General features: G+C 34.9%; 1 protein-coding gene across 1 annotated transcript; it reads right to left on the minus strand.

Moving 5' to 3' along the window:
- Positions 1 to 6017: 6017 nt before the first annotated feature.
- Positions 6018 to 7226, minus strand: LOC149544323 (uncharacterized). Its single transcript, XM_089795953.1, has one exon. The coding sequence runs from the start codon at positions 7224 to 7226 to the stop codon at positions 6018 to 6020; it is 1209 nt and encodes a 402-aa protein (XP_089652079.1).
- Between the last annotated feature and the right edge of the window lie 11705 nt (positions 7227 to 18931).

The raw sequence follows: 18931 nt of genomic DNA on the forward strand, positions 1-18931 counted from the left end.
CCTGATACTAAATGAAAACAATTAATACCTTTATAATTCCTACTATATCTTTCAATACCAACCTTATATGGTCATCTTTAAAACATCCCAAAAATGTGTTTTTGGCATGTTCTTATGTGTTTTTTACTTCAAGCATGCAGCTGATGACTTTTTTTAACTAAAATTTGATGTAATGAAAAGGGTTTCTTAAGAATGTTCTTCGCTTTTCATAAATATAAGTTTTGTCAAATTACGAGTTTAGTAAGTAATTATTACTTATTTTCTAATGGAGTTAGCTACAAAGTGCTGATTGACATACTGGTTGAAAAATAGCTATAACTTTCAAACCGTATAAGATTTGTGAAATCTAAAAGATGTGTCACATTCTATGCTTCGACTAGTATAAGTAAAAAAAAAAAAAAAAACTTAATTTTGATTTTTTTTTTAACTAGTTAAGGCGGTCAGACACGGGAGTTTTCTAATTCTGAAAATAGTATAGTAGAAAATTCATAATTAATTATTTATTTGGAATAAAAATTTTCAAAAATATGTGTCACATCCAGGCATGAGTCTAATTTTTATATCTAAAATTATATTTAAAAATATTATCATTTGATTATGATTAAGGTGGTTAGACATACACCTACTTTTTATTTTCGCCTTGAAATTTTTGTAGTACTGCATTAAAATCCAAACTTTTGACCAATCAAATAATTTTTTCTCTAGATAAGGCCTTGTATTTTAGAAACTAGATTCAATTGGCTACAAATTATTTTCTTACAACTTTTTGATATAAAGTCTAGAACCACTTTAAAATTATGTGTCAAGTTGACATAACCCTGATTTGCTGGTTGTTCACTGCCACTTAAAGCCATAGTTTGGTACACCATGATCCTGCACATACCCACCATTTGGATATGAAAATTATCTTTCTTTTATCCTAGTTATTTTTAGTGTGATTGGGGTCATTGTGAGTCGAGTGAGTGAAGGAATACATGGGATCAAAATTATCTTACTCAATTATCTCTAATGCCTCTATCATAAATAATGACATAGAAAGTTTATGATGATGTTGCTTCTGGATTTGATTGTGTAAGTTTTTTTATCATCAACGTTTCGGATCACACTCTGTGATCCATCATCAGGATGAGAGAAGGAAGTAAAAAAGTATGCAGACTAGCCAAGCCCAGCAGAATAAAAAGAAAGAAGAGAGGGGGAGGAGCACACAACACGAGGCAGAGAAAGAAAGAAATGAAGAGAAAGAATTTTTTAAAAAGTGGGGGGACAAGAGAAGAAAAAACAACAAGATAGAAGAAACACAAGAAAGAGGGAAGAGTAGAGAAATAACTCTTTAATTTATGAATCTATAGCAATAATTTTTAAGAGAGAATTAAAAGATTAAAAATATTAAAAATAAAAATAAACATAAATAATTGAAAAATAAATTAAATCAATCTAAAAATAAAAATAAAAATAAAAGAACCAAATGTATAAATATATATAATTATAAAGGAGAGATCGCAAAAGAACCCGAGACCAACTCGAAACACGAGACAAAGTAAATGAAAGCAAAAAATAAGAACATATAAAAAAAAAAAAAAAAAAAAAAAAAAAAAAAAAAAAAAAAAAAAAAAAAACCATAAAAATACAAAATATTAAAAATAATGAATAAATTGATAAAATTAAAAAATTAGAAAAATAATAAAATTAGAAGACCAACAACATAAAGAGAAGCAAGCCGCACGCGAAAAGAAACAACCAAGAGACCGAAAAGAAGAGGACAGAAAGGAAGTAGAAAAAACAAAGAAAAAACAAGACAAAGAAGAGCCAACGTACCAGGACACCAAACCACAGACAGGGGAGGGGGGGCTATCCATGCTGTTGCCGGCAATCGAGCGAGCGAAGCAAAGGTTGCCACGAGGGGTTCAAGGACCACCCATCATCTCTATTAAGGTTGAGGGGGTGGTGGCTAATTTCAATGGCTTCTTTGAGCTTTCTCTTGAAATAATTGCTCTCTTTGCAAAGGATTTGCGCTTGCTCCAAACAAATGTGATGTTTGGTGGTGACAGAGTGCTCTGCTAAGGCCGATTTTTGGACCCTATCATGCAAGATGTCTGCCCCGTGCTCACGTATCCTGGTCCGAAAAGAACGACCAGTTTCTCCAATGTAGGGGGTGCCACATGAGCACACAATCTTGTAGACTCCTGAGTCAAGAAATGAGTCTTTGGAGTCCTTGAGCTGCGGGACAAGATTACTTAACTTTGAAAGGGGTTTAAAAGCAACTCGGAGGCCCCTTTTTGTTAAGATTTTGGCAATCTTTTGGGAGATGCCATCCACAAAAGGAATGGAGACATGCAGAGCGGGGAGGTTCGCGGACAGGGAAGGCCTAGAGCAAGAAAGGAAGAAGGATTTGGCCTGGCGAAGAGCCCTAGAAATTTGCTTGCACGGATATCCATTCAAGGAGAAGACCTGACGAAGATGAGATAACTCACTATCTAAGTGTTCTTCATCACATATTCTGAAGGCTCTCAAGGCAAGGGTTCTAAGGATGCTGGCTTTATGGCTGGGGTGGTGGTGGGAAGAGGAGTGGAGATATAAGTCAGTGTGGGTGGATTTACGATAAACCTGCCTACCAAAGGTGCCATCCCGCTTCCTGATGAGAAGAACATCAAGAAAGGATAAGCGGTTGTCTGACTCTAGCTCCATGGTAAACGATATGCCAGGGACCAAGTTGTTGATGTGCTTGTGAAACTCCTCAAGTTTTTCAAGCCCATGTGGCCAACACACATTGGTGTCATCTACATATCGTTTCCACCATCTAGGTTTCAGGGGGAAGGAGTGGATGGCAGTCTCCTCAAAATGTTCCATGAAGAGGTTCGCAATGATCGGAGAGAGAGGGGAACCCATGGCAACCCCTTCCACTTGCTCATAGATAACATTTTGGAAGGAGAAAAACGTGGATCTTAGACAGAATTCAACCAAGTCTGCTATCTCATCACCAATCTTGTTCTTTACAATAAGAACAGACTCCTGAATAGGGACTTTGGTGAAGAGGGAGACCACATCAAAGCTTACCATGATGTCATCCTGTTCAGCCTTGCAGCCCCTAACAAATTGGACGAAATGCGAAGAATCCTTGATGAAAGAGTTGGAATTCCCAATCAAGGGGGAAATCAACTTGGCAAGGTGGGAGGCAAGGAGAAAAGTAGGTGACCCAATAGTGTCCACAATGGGTCTCAAAGGTATGCCTCCTTTGTGGATTTTAGGGACCCCATAAATACGGGGGGTCACTTCTTTGGATGGAACCAATTTTTTCTTTGTGGTCTCATCAAAGGAGGAATTGAGAACCAAGGCTTTGACTCTCTTCAAGATCTTGGGGCACGGATTGCGAGAGAGAGTGCGATAGCTGCTGGTGTCAGCGAGCAAGTCACACATTTTGGCGACATAGTCTTGTCGGTCCATGATGACAGTAGCATTACCTTTATCAGCTTTGGTGATAATGATGTCATTATCCTTGACAAGACTTTTAAAGGCACGCATTTCTCCACTAGGCAAATTGGGTTTCGGTGGTTTGGCATGCCTAAGGGCGACCGCACAATCTTGCCTAACAGCTTCTGCCTCATCATTTGAAAGAGAGCGAATAGCATTCTCGATCTCAATGAGGAACTGCAAGTGAGGGATGACCCGAGGGGAGCAAGAGAAATTAAGACCCCGCTTTAAGAAATTAAAAGAAAGAGGGTCTAAGATAGCCGAGGACAAGTTGACAACCAACTTGTTTTCCCAATCCCTTACCGCATGATTAGATAAGGGAGAACGGAGGAGGAAGGGGCGAGCGAGAGGACGAGGGAAAGGAGAAGCTACACCAAGGCCATACTTGACCCGAGGTGAGAGGATGGTGGTAGAAGAAGACGCCACCGATACTCCATTGGATGGCAATATGGGGGACGTCCCACTAGCACCGACCCCAATGGGTCGAGATATGGAAGGTCCTCCACCGATGTCAGAGGAGTCAAGGGGACCCAAAGACGAGGGGTTGAGCTGAGCAGGATGGATCTCGGGGCTGCCACTGATAAGACAAGGGTCAATCCGAGGGGGGACAGGAAGAGAAGACTGCCTGCTCACCGCCGAAGAGCAATAAAGGAAGGACTGCGCAGGCACATCACATGAAAGAGGACAGCAAGAAGACGTACCTGAGCACCTAGGCAAGGAGCCGTTGTAAGAGCTAGAACGTAGGGTGACAGCAGATTGCGAGCCAATTGCACCCGGGTTGTGTCGAGCTCCAGCACCAGTCAACGGTTCAGTCTGCGACGCAAAGGAGGAAGAAGATAGCGTAGGGGCTTCCCCACCCACCACCTTGAATGCTTCATGCCCTGTGTACCTAGGCAAGGAGCCGTTGCGAGAGCTAGAACGTAGGGTGACAGCAGATTGCGAGCCAATTGCACCCGGGTTGTATCGAGCTCCAGCACCAGTCAACGGTTCAGTCTGCGACGCAGAGGAGGACGAAGACAGTGTAGGGGCTTCCACACCCACCACCTTGAATGCTGCATGCCCTGAGGAACAACTAGAAGATCGGTTCTGTTCGATGGATATATTCCTGTCTGCTGCGCGAACAAAACCAGAGGAGGACCCTGAGAACTGCTGAACCCCACTACTCTGAGGGAGGACGCCGACCACTGGAGAAGAAGACAGGAGATTGGCCGAAGCAAGAGAGGATGCGGGCCCAAGAGTAGTACTGCCCGGATGTTCCACAGGCCTGCATACCGAGACATGGCCAAGGACAGAAGAGAACCCACCCCGATGTCGGAACTTATATTGAAGAGCCAAAAATTTTTTCTTTTGCCTTCTGATGGACTCTTCATAATGACCCAATGCACTGCCGAAGGAAGAGGTGTCCAAACGAATCCAAAGATCTGGTCTCAAGGAAGAGGCCAGCTCTAAGTGGAGAGGCAGCAACCTAGCGTTGAACCGGTCAATAACTCGCCTGGTAGACTGAATGATCGAACGAAGGAGAGCGAGTTCAGCCTAGAGGAAGATAGGTTTGGTGTGCATGCTGCGAAGATAATGGCTAACTTTGACAAAACAAGGAATAACACGACAATCTCTGCAACGCTTGAGGAAGGCTAAGTCTGCAATTTTCTTCATAAGCTTGATCCTTAACATCTGAAATTGCTTAGATTTGAAACAAAGTTCCCTCCCATGAAGGGTATCAATTAATAATATCAAGTTTCCACAATCCATTGTTAATGATGATGTTGCTTCTGGATTTGATTGTGTAAGTTTTTTTATCATCAACGTTTCGGATCACACTCTGTGATCCATCATCAGGATGAGAGAAGGAAGTAAAAAAGTATGCAGACTAGCCAAGCCCAGCAGAATAAAAAGAAAGAAGAGAGGGGGAGGAGCACACAACACGAGGCAGAGAAAGAAAGAAATGAAGAGAAAGAATTTTTTAAAAAGTGGGGGGACAAGAGAAGAAAAAACAACAAGATAGAAGAAACACAAGAAAGAGGGAAGAGTAGAGAAATAACTCTTTAATTTATGAATCTATAGCAATAATTTTTAAGAGAGAATTAAAAGATTAAAAATATTAAAAATAAAAATAAACATAAATAATTGAAAAATAAATTAAATCAATCTAAAAATAAAAATAAAAATAAAAGAACCAAATGTATAAATATATATAATTATAAAGGAGAGATCGCAAAAGAACCCGAGACCAACTCGAAACACGAGACAAAGTAAATGAAAGCAAAAAATAAGAACATATAAAAAAAAAAAAAAAAAAAAAAAAAAAAAAAAAAAAAAACCATAAAAATACAATATATTAAAAATAATGAATAAATTGATAAAATTAAAAAATTAGAAAAATAATAAAATTAGAAGACCAACAACATAAAGAGAAGCAAGCCGCACGCGAAAAGAAACAACCAAGAGACCGAAAAGAAGAGGACAGAAAGGAAGTAGAAAAAACAAAGAAAAAACAAGACAAAGAAGAGCCAACGTACCAGGACACCAAACCACAGACAGGGGAGGGGGGGCTATCCATGCTGTTGCCGGCAATCGAGCGAGCGAAGCAAAGGTTGCCACGAGGGGTTCAAGGACCACCCATCATCTCTATTAAGGTTGAGGGGGTGGTGGCTAATTTCAATGGCTTCTTTGAGCTTTCTCTTGAAATAATTGCTCTCTTTGCAAAGGATTTGCGCTTGCTCCAAACAAATGTGATGTTTGGTGGTGACAGAGTGCTCTGCTAAGGCCGATTTTTGGACCCTATCATGCAAGATGTCTGCCCCGTGCTCACGTATCCTGGTCCGAAAAGAACGACCAGTTTCTCCAATGTAGGGGGTGCCACATGAGCACACAATCTTGTAGACTCCTGAGTCAAGAAATGAGTCTTTGGAGTCCTTGAGCTGCGGGACAAGATTACTTAACTTTGAAAGGGGTTTAAAAGCAACTCGGAGGCCCCTTTTTGTTAAGATTTTGGCAATCTTTTGGGAGATGCCATCCACAAAAGGAATGGAGACATGCAGAGCGGGGAGGTTCGCGGACAGGGAAGGCCTAGAGCAAGAAAGGAAGAAGGATTTGGCCTGGCGAAGAGCCCTAGAAATTTGCTTGCACGGATATCCATTCAAGGAGAAGACTTGACGAAGATGAGATAACTCACTATCTAAGTGTTCTTCATCACATATTCTGAAGGCTCTCAAGGCAAGGGTTCTAAGGATGCTGGCTTTATGGCTGGGGTGGTGGTGGGAAGAGGAGTGGAGATATAAGTCAGTGTGGGTGGATTTACGATAAACCTGCCTACCAAAGGTGCCATCCCGCTTCCTGATGAGAAGAACATCAAGAAAGGATAAGCGGTTGTCTGACTCTAGCTCCATGGTAAACGATATGCCAGGGACCAAGTTGTTGATGTGCTTGTGAAACTCCTCAAGTTTTTCAAGCCCATGTGGCCAACACACATTGGTGTCATCTACATATCGTTTCCACCATCTAGGTTTCAGGGGGAAGGAGTGGATGGCAGTCTCCTCAAAATGTTCCATGAAGAGGTTCGCAATGATCGGAGAGAGAGGGGAACCCATGGCAACCCCTTCCACTTGCTCATAGATAACATTTTGGAAGGAGAAAAACGTGGATCTTAGACAGAATTCAACCAAGTCTGCTATCTCATCACCAATCTTGTTCTTTACAATAAGAACAGACTCCTGAATAGGGACTTTGGTGAAGAGGGAGACCACATCAAAGCTTACCATGATGTCATCCTGTTCAGCCTTGCAGCCCCTAACAAATTGGACGAAATGCGAAGAATCCTTGATGAAAGAGTTGGAATTCCCAATCAAGGGGGAAATCAACTTGGCAAGGTGGGAGGCAAGGAGAAAAGTAGGTGACCCAATAGTGTCCACAATGGGTCTCAAAGGTATGCCTCCTTTGTGGATTTTAGGGACCCCATAGAAAGTTTAGTTGATCATATCCATTTGTTAGATCTTCTTTAGTTAGGACATTTCTTTGCATTGGTTGCACCACAATAAAATGATGAGAAATTATATTATTGGTTAGAATTTTGTTTAAGAGGTTAAAAAAAGCTTGCAAATCTAATTACATATGGTCATGGATTGACATATCCTACTAGTTTTTTTGTTGTTTTTGGAACATTTTTGTGGAAATATATGTTTTAAAGGAATTGAATTCTCACATTCAAAGACTATTAGAAGCACAAAACCATTCTCATATATTCACACCTTATTATAGCATCAAATATAAAATTGGTGAAACATCAAGGAAGATCAAAAATTAATTAACCTTTTACTATTGCTAATAATGATCATGAAGCCCTATTAGAGACCCTCATGCAAAGACATGACCCTTTATTAACATTTCACTATGTAATACTAACACACAACAAGGTTTCAAATGTTCATTATATGCTTTAAATTTAGTTTCATATGTTAATCATATACCTATACTTGTACTTAATATTAAATGCCTATAATACTGACATTTAGTACAATATTAACCATTGTTTCACCCACAAAGATCATAGGACATTCACAAGCACCTTGAACTAGAATGTCTCTAATGTGCCCTAAGAATATTTGGGCTGCAATCTTATAAAGATTGTAATTTTGAAGTTATGAGGCTTATAGATAAATTGTTAGATGCTACAAGACCATGATATCAATTTCTATAATAAACTCTCTCAGTTTTGGGATATATATAATTTTATTTGAACTTGACATAGCAACTTGGTCAATGTCAAACCTCGTAGTGTTCCTTAGTGAAGTGGTGCACCACTACGCAACTATCAAACCATTCATCATGGAACCATTTTGTTGGCATTGTTAGCTCTATATGGGTGAGTTAAACCTAGTGAAACCATATTTTCATCTACAAAGAGCCTAGAACATTCATGAGAACCCTAAACCCAAGCATCTCCAAGGTGCCCTAAGTACATTTGGATAGTGTTCTTTTGATGCTTATAATTTAGAACTCATGAGGTCTATCAATAAACTATTAGATGGTATAGGTCCATGATATTGATGTCTAAAATAACCTTTTTTGGTTCTAGGAGATTCATTTAAAAAAAAAAATCGGCGCAACAATGTTTCTTGATACTAAATCTTGTAGTGTTCCTTAATGAATTGGTTCACCACCTTAGAAATTGTTCATTATGGCATTGATTTCTCAATTTCATTAGCCTTGGATGGTTAGTTGAACCCCAAGAAAACAACTCTTTTGATGACAAACTCACTAGAACATTCTCGAGCACCACAGATTGAAGTTCCCACAAGGTGCAATAAGCACATTTGAGCAATGATCTTCAAGGGTCATAACTCAAAGCCCTTGTTGTTTTTCTTATTCATTTTTTTCATGGTTAGTTGGATGTAAAAATTTCAAGGGTCTATCTTCACTTCTAGCTATTTTTTCTTAAGGAGTTATTTTTGTTCTAGGGTTACTAAAATCTTTGGAGGAGTTCAATTCTTTTCTATTATTGTACGATATTGACTTCATAAACAATGAACAAGATTAAAACAAATAAGGTTTCATAAACCATGTGCAAGATTCTAATGAATGAGAATCCAATTAGCAATATTCTAATGAATGTGATCAAAATAAAAATAACATCCATACACTATACAAATACAGATGCACAACAATTCACAATAATATAATATATCAAACAATATACTCATATATAAATTCAATGCAACTGTACATCAAAATGTACATCTATATACAAAATATGGTGCATGCCATCAAAATATCTCTATGAAATAAAATTTTATACATAAAATGTGGCATATGAAATTTGGAAATGTTACCTAAGGCATCCCTTAAAAACTACTATATCCTAGGCTTCTAGAGGATCATCAAAATGGAGCCTCTTACATGCACTCTCTGAACTTGCTAGATCATGTATGAACAAAAAAGAAAAAATCTAAGTTAGACTAGTTAACTAAATGATTTAAACATGTCAAATATAAATTTATTCAAATTCATAATGATTAATAATGAAGTAAACTTTGTAAACCTATCTACATGCCTTCCTTTGTCACTCAGGAGTACTTGGATATGTTTGTGAGAAAACATGCATCTTGCTATGTCCGACCTAAACTTCTTTCTATGGTTGTCAAATTGATCTACTACTTAAACCATAAGGTTATTAATGATAATATAATAAATTAATAATATAACTAAGAATTCAAATTATAATTTACATCAAGTGATCTCTTATCAGTAAATGTTGGCTGAGTGAGCAAAGATAAAACACCTTATCAACCCTCCTCTATCACATTTTGTGTTTCCTACAATAGTTAAAAATGTAGTTGTTACAATGATGACAATAATTTATTTATAATATAATAATGTTAAGAGAAGTAAAAAATAAATGATGAATATACATACTATAGGGCTCTCACTATAAATAGAAATTTCTAGGGGTATGCAATAGTGAATCTAGGAATGTTAATGATCAGAGGAAACTCTCTATGAAATAAACAATGCAATAACATTCCATTAGTTAATAAACTAAAAAGTACATATCTATCTATATATGCATTTAGGCACTTTAAAACATATAATTACCTTCCCCTTATCAATGCTCGGTGGTGCAAGCCCCACACACTATTCCCTACTAATAGGTGGAACCTATAGGAGAAAAACAAGATGAGAAATCATGTAAAATATAATATCAAATAAGAAATAAATGAGTTATCAAATAATAAATAACATAGAGGTCTCAAGGCCAAATGAAATGGTTGAAAATGAGACAATATCCAAATCTCCCATCTCATCTTCTATCATCAACTAGACATAAATGAATCACATAATGTAGATAAGCATGAAGTTGTTAAATTTTTTTAATATAAGTATTGATTTTAAATTAACAATACCATGAGGAATCAAATGTATAGACTTACCATAACAAAATGAGTCCATGTCTCTTCTCACCCCTCCTCATCTCTTGCAATAGTTGTGTGTGTCTTTGTAACCATGGTTGCTTTGTCATTATCCTCAACATCAAACTAAAACTTAGAACCAATAATGGGACCGAGATAAATATTCTTGCACAAACACAAATATGTAACACAAAAACATGTAAGGAACCACCATATATACTAGCACTAGCATCATAAACACTATGAGGCAATAATGACTAGGTCTCAGTGACTAATAGATTGATTAAATAATGAATGGATCTAGTAGATGTTGCATTAGCCTTAATGATGATATCAAGATGCTACACTAGAGTATGCGTACGGATATCAAGAGGAAAATGTGGTGGATTTCTTCAACTTCACCCTAGTTCTATCCTATAGAGCTCCACCTGCTACGCCCATATTTAGCCTCATGCTCTAATAATTAAGTTTAAACCAATTGATAAAATCAACATATAATTATTTCAAACAATGTATATGGCCACCTCTAAATTTTGTGTGGTAGTTTTTCAAAACCCATCCACTACTAATCTGAAAAAAGAGGTCTTGTGGCTTCATTAGTGCATCATTTTATTGCCAATTTTTTTTTTTCTAGGGTCAACTATTTAACTAATTTTGGGGTCATAAAATAGGTTTTCTAATTCCTTTATACTAATATTAAGGGTTGTAGCCCCATCATAATCCAAGATGTCATCAAACTGGTAGTGCATCTCATCATGCCAATAAACAATTGCATCGTGCTACTCAATAAGGGTCCCAATATTAGCCACAATAGTATTAAAGGTGGATAGCATGGGAAATAAACAAGGGATAGTGTTATATGCTTGTTGCATGACCCTCAATTGATTTATATTTTATTCAATTAGGTCTTGATTTTGAGGAGGACTTTGAGGGGGTAGTGGTGGTTCTCGTTGTTTTGAGGATCATTGTTTGGAGAGGTATTGTTTGGAGGTTGGTTAGGGTCTTCCATGCCTATTTATATTGCAGATAAACAAGAATTATAATTTGAATGAATAGTTTATTAATCAAACTAAAAAACATCCATTTTCATTGCAAAAACCTAAATTAAAAATAAATAAATAAATACAATCAATTTAAAAGCAATAAAAACTAAGCATACCTCTAGTAGAAGTCAAGGTGGAGTGACAAAATGGCAAGAGGTTTTTTATGTACCTTATTTTTAATCCTATACCCAATAACCTAGGTCATTACTATTGCAAGGAATAACCTATGCCCAAGTATAAGATACCTGATATGCTTAGGTAAATTTTTATGTATTGGTATTAGGATTGGAGTAAAAAAGTCAGAGCCAATTTCAAATATCTTTATGACATTTTTGGGAAAAATAAATTCACATCACTAATTTTTGGCCCACTATGAACCTGCACATACCCCTAGTTTTGGGTAGTTAGTTCTTTAATTGGACCTAATTAGGCTTTTACATAGACATAACATGGTCATGTTATTTCTAGTATTTTTTTTCTCAACATAACATGATCATTTTATGTCTAGTATGATAGTTTTTTCATACAAAGCATAACATGATCACATTTTGTTAACAGAAAGGTGTGATCCCATTTACATTTGGTAATAGGCTTGATAAACTACCCAAAGGATTGGGTTTATGTTTTCCCTCCATTTTCATTACTGTATACTTTTTTTGATCTCATAAGATTAATTTGCGTCTTTGAATTCATCAAGTTTGCAAATGGTGAAGTGGGTATCTCTAAAATTACAACCAAAATTTCTAACCATATTCTTTTTTTAAGTTTTGGACAAGATTATCATTTGAAGTTAATTTCTATATATCATTGTCTTGATAATCCTTTCAGATATACATCTAGCATATTTTAAAAAAAAATTGATGTACTTAATTAAATAGAAATTAATTTGCATATTATTGTTCTACACTTGATTCTATACACTTTTACAAATAAAGTGTTCATTATAAATTTCTTTTTGCAAGTTATACTCATTGTAAAAAGAGGTACAAAAATTTCAGGATGGAATCACTTTAAAAAATCATAGAAAAAAACTACTCATCAAAATATTATGAAAAAATACACAGGTTTTAGATCTCACTCTTACCTGTTATTCTATGAAAGGGTTTTTCAAAATACTATATATAACTACATGGTGTGTGGAGTGTGTAGAAAAAAATATGTTATGTTTTCAACAAAAAATAAGAACATTCTTTTGTATGCATGTGGTTTGTATCTCTTAATCTTATCCATTTTTAAGAAACCTTAGGGTATGTGTAGGATCATGGTGTGCCAAAAAGTGGCGATCTAAAAAATATGTAGTTCTGAAATGCCTCAAAGAATTTCAAAATCTATTCCCACTTTTTTCCCACCCATCCTGATACTAAATGGAAACAATTAATACCTTTATAATTCCTACTATATCTTTCAATACCAACCTTATATGGTCATCTTATAACATCCCGAAAATGTGTTTTGTTACTTCAAGCATGTAGCTGATGACTTTTTTTTAACTAAAATTTGATGTAATGAAAAGGGTTTCTTAAGAATATTCTTAGCTTTTCATAAATATAAGTTTTGTCAAATTACGAGTTCATTAAGTAATTATTACTTATTTTCTAATGGAGTTAGCTACAAAGTGTTGATTGACATACTGGTTGAAAAATAGCTATAACTTTCAAACCGTATAAGATTTGTGAAATCCAAAAGATGTGTCACATTCTATGCTTCAACTAGTATAAGAAAAAAAAAAAAAACTTAATTTTGATTTCTTTTGAACTATTTAAGGTGGTCAGAAATGGGAGTTTTTTAATTCTGAAAATAGTATAGTAGAAAATTCATAATTAATTATTTATTTGGAATAAAAATTGCCAAAAATATGCCTCACATCTAGGCATAAGTCTACTTTTTATATCTAAAATTATATTTAAAAATATTATCATTTGATTATGATTAAGGTGGTCAGACATACACCTACTTTTTATTTTCGCCCTGAACTTGTTGTAGTACTACATTAAAATCCAAACTTTTGACCAATCAAATTTTTTTTCTCCAGATAAGGCCTTGTAGTTTAGAAACTAGATTCAATTTCCTACAGATTATTTTCTTACAACTTTTTGATATAAACTGAACCACTTTAAAATTATGTGTCAAGTTGACATAACCGTGATTTGCTAGTTTTTCACTGCCATTTAAGGCCATAGTTTGGTACACCATGATCCTGCACATACCCCTTAGTAATTTAGAAGCTAGATTCAAAGTAATACAATTCTTTGTTTTACACATTTTCACATTTTGAGACCATAACTTTGACCTTATATATTTCATCTAAACTAATTTTAATAATCTTTGACCATCAAAAATGTTTTACCATGTTCTATAGTTAGATCTTTCATCCACTAGAGTGTGTTTTAACCATCAAACTTGAAGACTATCACTTAAAAGCATATAAATTCTACAAACCATAAGATATTTCTTTTAAGCTTTAGAATTATCAAGAATATACCTTAAAAAAATATTTCACTATATGCACACTAAAAACTATAAACATTGTAGCCTCAATGGATTTAAAGACTATTTGCACTGACAGAATGCTTTATATGCTCTTGTGTATTTAACCAAAAAGTAATTTTATTAATGGTTTCATTATTTGGTGAGTTGCACACATGAAAGTAAAATCTAAACATGATATTGTTGTCATCAATGACAATACTCATGTTTATAATTAATTTCACTTTCCATCCTTCTAATAGGATATACCTATAAAAAGGCATATGTACTATTCGATATGTCTGGCCTCACCCCCACTTGGTACACTTGGTTAAAAAATTTGTAGGATTTCTCAATAAATAATTATTTCTTGAAATATGTTCATGAGATCACTTTTCTAGAGTCATTTTATCAAATAGTTCTTATATTTACATATGTAAGTATGCTTGCACACAAAAACACACTTGTCTGTGTGTGTGCAGGTGCACACACATCTATATTTATATTTATATTTTTGTATTTATGTGCATATATACATACATGTCCCTTTGGGATTTACAACATGGCTTAACTACCCTATGTGAGATCCTTAACTAAGATGGTAATAGTTTCTTTAATAAATGAATCTTTTAAGGAAAATGACTAACTCAACCCCCTATTAGTGCTATTAGAGTGAGATCATACATAAAAATCTCCTCTAGTAAACCTAAGGGGTAGATTGTGGTTATATGTCCAATATATCCCCTCAAAACTCATAACATGGCTTGAGAATCTCCTCTAAGATCCTTAGCTATAATGATTTTATTAGTGGTTAATATTTATCAATTGGCTAATAGTAGAATTTTGATAATCAAAATTTCATAAAAAGTGTATTATATAAGGAGACCTATATTTCCATATTTAAAAAAAAAAACTAACCTTATTAAAGTCAAAAAATAATTTATTTTCTCATAAAATTTAATCCAAATTTTTGTCTAAATTCTTAATACATGATTAGATTAGATTCAAGTATAAATTTTATAATTTGTTGTAAAGATGTAAATTAATTAACCAATAACATATCATAATTATTAGTTAATTTATACAATCATATCACCAATCTTTAGTTTCAACTATTGACTTAAAATATACTCTAAAAGTCCTCGTTATATTAGATGAGGTAAAATGTAATTATAAATTTTAAAGTTTGTAACATAGGTGAACATAGGCATACAATGTAAGGTATGATAGAACTATAAAGAAAATGAAGGAAATATAACTACTACATCAAAAAAGGAAATATGATATGCAAGGTTCACAAAAATGTAGAATATAAAATGGTAAGAAATACTAGGGTAGATCACTCACCAAATTATCCATACATGTAGGAAGATCCAAGACCTTAAAACTAAGGAAACCAAATTAGTAAAATGTAAGGTACCAATTCATGATCTTCACAGTGTAAGCTCTTAGAATTTGGTCTACCTTTCCTTAAAAAGAGTCATAGATGTTAGGAAATAGATGAATATAATCTATTAAATGAGATTCTAAGACTAGATATAGGAATGTGTGTGCTTGAAAAATGAGTGATAAAGGAATGTTTTGAGGTTTAATTTTCTGTGGGAGTCTGTAAATGACTTGATGTTTGTGCTTTATAGCCTATAACAAAAAAATGTGAAATGGTTAATTCTTTGTTTTTCTTCTTGGTGCAAGTCATGTTTTTTGTTAGGTTGATTTTATACTAACATGTTAACTTACACATAGGTTGACCTTGACCTATACTTGATTGATCCTACATGAAAAATCTATTTTGGGTCTGATAGATCTTCTACTAATCTTTCTAAATCTCCAACTAAAAATATACATCTTAACTATAGGGTATAGGTCAACTTTGACCTATACATGAGAGTGTCAAAATCCAAAATAGTAAAGTGAATTTAGGAAGTTATTCAAAATGGTTCCTTAGATTTGCAACTGTATCTTCTTTCAAACCTAGGTCTGCATGCGAGAGGGAAAAGGAATTTTTAGGGGTAAGGGTTTACAGGAATCACCCTCGAATTAAAATAAAGGATTTTATAGAATGAAATAAATATTAAATATAACAATGAAATGAAGAATAAATGTGGGTCTCCTCCTTTCATGGAGAAATCTTTTTTCTCTAATGAAGAAAGAAGCTAGATTTATGGAAGGAAATTTGTAAACTCTTGAATGGTGCATCAATGGATGAATGAATGGACTCCAATGCTTTCTTGTTTTCATGAGCTCTATGAATTCTTGTACTTAAGATATCAAGAGTAATTTCTTGATTTTATGTATTTCCTTACAATTGACCAATTCAATGTATGATTAAATGAAGGGAGAAGGGCTGCTTTTATAATAATTCCAAACTTCAAAAGAGGGCCCATTGCACTGGGTGAGAAAAAGGTGAAAAACATTTAAATGGCCCCCAAAATCTCACATGTTAACAACATCAAGTCTAGGTAAACTACAATATATACTGGTATTAGTTTCACTTTGGCACCTATCTCCAGGAAAGTCTACTAAATGGGAAGATGTTAGAGAACTTGTGTGCAAAAGTGGTTCAAATAGAAACAAACCAAGAAAGTAAAAATATGTGATTTTTTTGTGGAATGGGTGGATAAATAAGAAATGGCACATATAAATTAGATCCAACTTAGATTATTGTGTAACATTGAAGGGTGAAAAAGGACCTAGATTTAAATCATGTATCCAATTAAATTCAATATTACATCTTAATGTAAGAAATGCAATGAGAAGGGCTAAAATTGTTCTAACAACTATATAAATGTAAGTGATTATAATTTAAGATGGTACAATGTTGAGGGGGGCTAAAATTTCTTTTGGAATATTGATATTGAAGGATTTGATGAGAAGAAATCCATAGATCTAGTAGAACACCTACATGCAAGAACCTATCACATAGAAGAAAAGAAAAGAGAAGACAAGGGTTTGGCTTTGAAAATGTGAAAGAATATATTATCAAACTAGAATAAATGAAAATACAATGGATCAATCCTAATAAAGGAGATTACAAAACTCTAAGTGGTAAATGACATTTTATAATTAATATTTGATTATTAAATGGAAGTGCATGTGCATAAAGTTAAATCTTAAATATGGAGTAAAGATAGATTAATAAATAAAATGAAATTAATCCTTTACCCCAACACCCCCTTAAGATGAGAAACAATGCAGCTACAAATAATGCAAAGAAAGAAAGGAATCTACAATGTTGAAAGAATAAATGGGTCCTAGAAACATTGCGTGATAAGGTACGTAGCATGATGAAATTTTTAATAATGGATAAATAAGGAAAATCATGTGGGAAAAACCCTACTCCAAAAAGAGATAGAAGAAGCTAAAAAATAGAAAAGAAGGAAGGAATGACTCATCACTAAGAACCCCCAAGGAAAAATTCTTTCACCCAATCCATAGAATGTCATTGAGGATATTGTGGGGATACAAAAGGTTTAGTGAAGATGTCTACAACCTATTGAGTAGCGGGAATGTACTCCAAGCTAAGAGAGCTATCCTAAATTAGATGCTTGATGAAGTGCATGTGAAGCTCAATGTGATTGGTCATCTAATGATCAATTGGGTTGCAAGAAATGTGTATAGCACCTTAAATGTTACACCAAACAAAGGTGGAACTATAAGGAAACAATGCAAACTCTATCATCAACTATCAGAGCCATAAAACCTCCTTGCTAGCTAGCAAAGCTTCCTTATATTCTACCTTTGTAGATGATAATGTGTGAGCATATTGTATTTTAAACAAAGACCATGTGATAGGACTAGAACCAAGATAGAAAAAAAATCCATAAGTAGACTTTTCATCATCACTATCACCAGTCAAATATGAGTCTATATAAGAAAGAATTTGAGGATCACTTGATGTGTAGTAAATTCCATAACATTTAGTACCTTGTATATAACTCAAGATGTGTTTGGAATCTTGCCAATTATGCTCATGTGGATTATGTCAAAATTTGGAGACAAGGGCAACTGCAAAGGAATGTATTAGGATGCATGTATGTCAAGTACAAAAAGCTACCCACAAGATATTTATATAAAGTGGAATCCACTATAGGAGTAGTGCAAGTGGTAGATAAAATAACACTTGACTAAAAAGGTGTGGGAGCAAGCTTGCAATCAAGCATGTTGAATCTCTGAAGCATGTTAAGAAAATACTTGTGGTGGAGTATGGCTATCCCATTCAAAGACTAAACAACCTATAGGCCAAAAAAATAGTGTAAAAGTCCAAGGTCTGTCATCTCAAAGTGCTCCCTCAAAGCTTGTTGAAGACTTTGAATCATAAAGGATGAGCTGCTTGTAATGATGAGATCATCTACATATAGAGTAAGTGTGAATAAGTTAGCCCCATGACATTGAATGTACACTGTAGGATCAAAATGACACCGAGTGAAATGTGAAGCAAGCAAGAAGGAATCCATGTTCTCATACCAAGCCTAAGGGGATTTTTTGACACCATATAAAGACCTTTGAAGCTTGCATACCATACAAGAGTCCTACACAAAATGACAAGGTCGATCTAATGGGGACACAACCCAAGCACAGAATGGACACAACAGGAAAGGGAAAATTTTATTAAAAATGAAAATATGCTAATACATTCAGTACAGAGAAAATAGACTTCTACACATATCCTATGGGCTTACAATAGCATAAATCTAGAGATAATTTCTTCTTTCAGTACCTCCTCTCAAACTCCACTTTGAACTGCTTTTTACAATGCCAAAAATGTTCTTAAATAGATCTTGAAGGGTTAAGGATTAGGAATACATTCTAGAAAGTGCTAGTTGGCATCCACCAACCAAATAGAAGGCTCCAGAAGTTGTATTAGAAGTCGACACAAAATTAGAAGAGTCCAAAAATGGTAACCGAACTTTCGAGAGGCATAACTTTTGAACTGTACCTCCGATTGATGAACTATTTACATTTTTAGAAAGCTCTCAAAGTGCTCTATAGCCCTATGAACTAGCTTCGCTCGTCCTCCCATTTTTTGGCCCTGTACAAGGTCATTTAATGCCC

Source organism: Cupressus sempervirens, chromosome 8 (assembly GCF_028749045.1).
Source record: "Cupressus sempervirens isolate cs-2001-9-10 chromosome 8, ASM2874904v1, whole genome shotgun sequence".
Classification (NCBI taxonomy): Eukaryota; Viridiplantae; Streptophyta; class Pinopsida; order Cupressales; family Cupressaceae; genus Cupressus; species Cupressus sempervirens.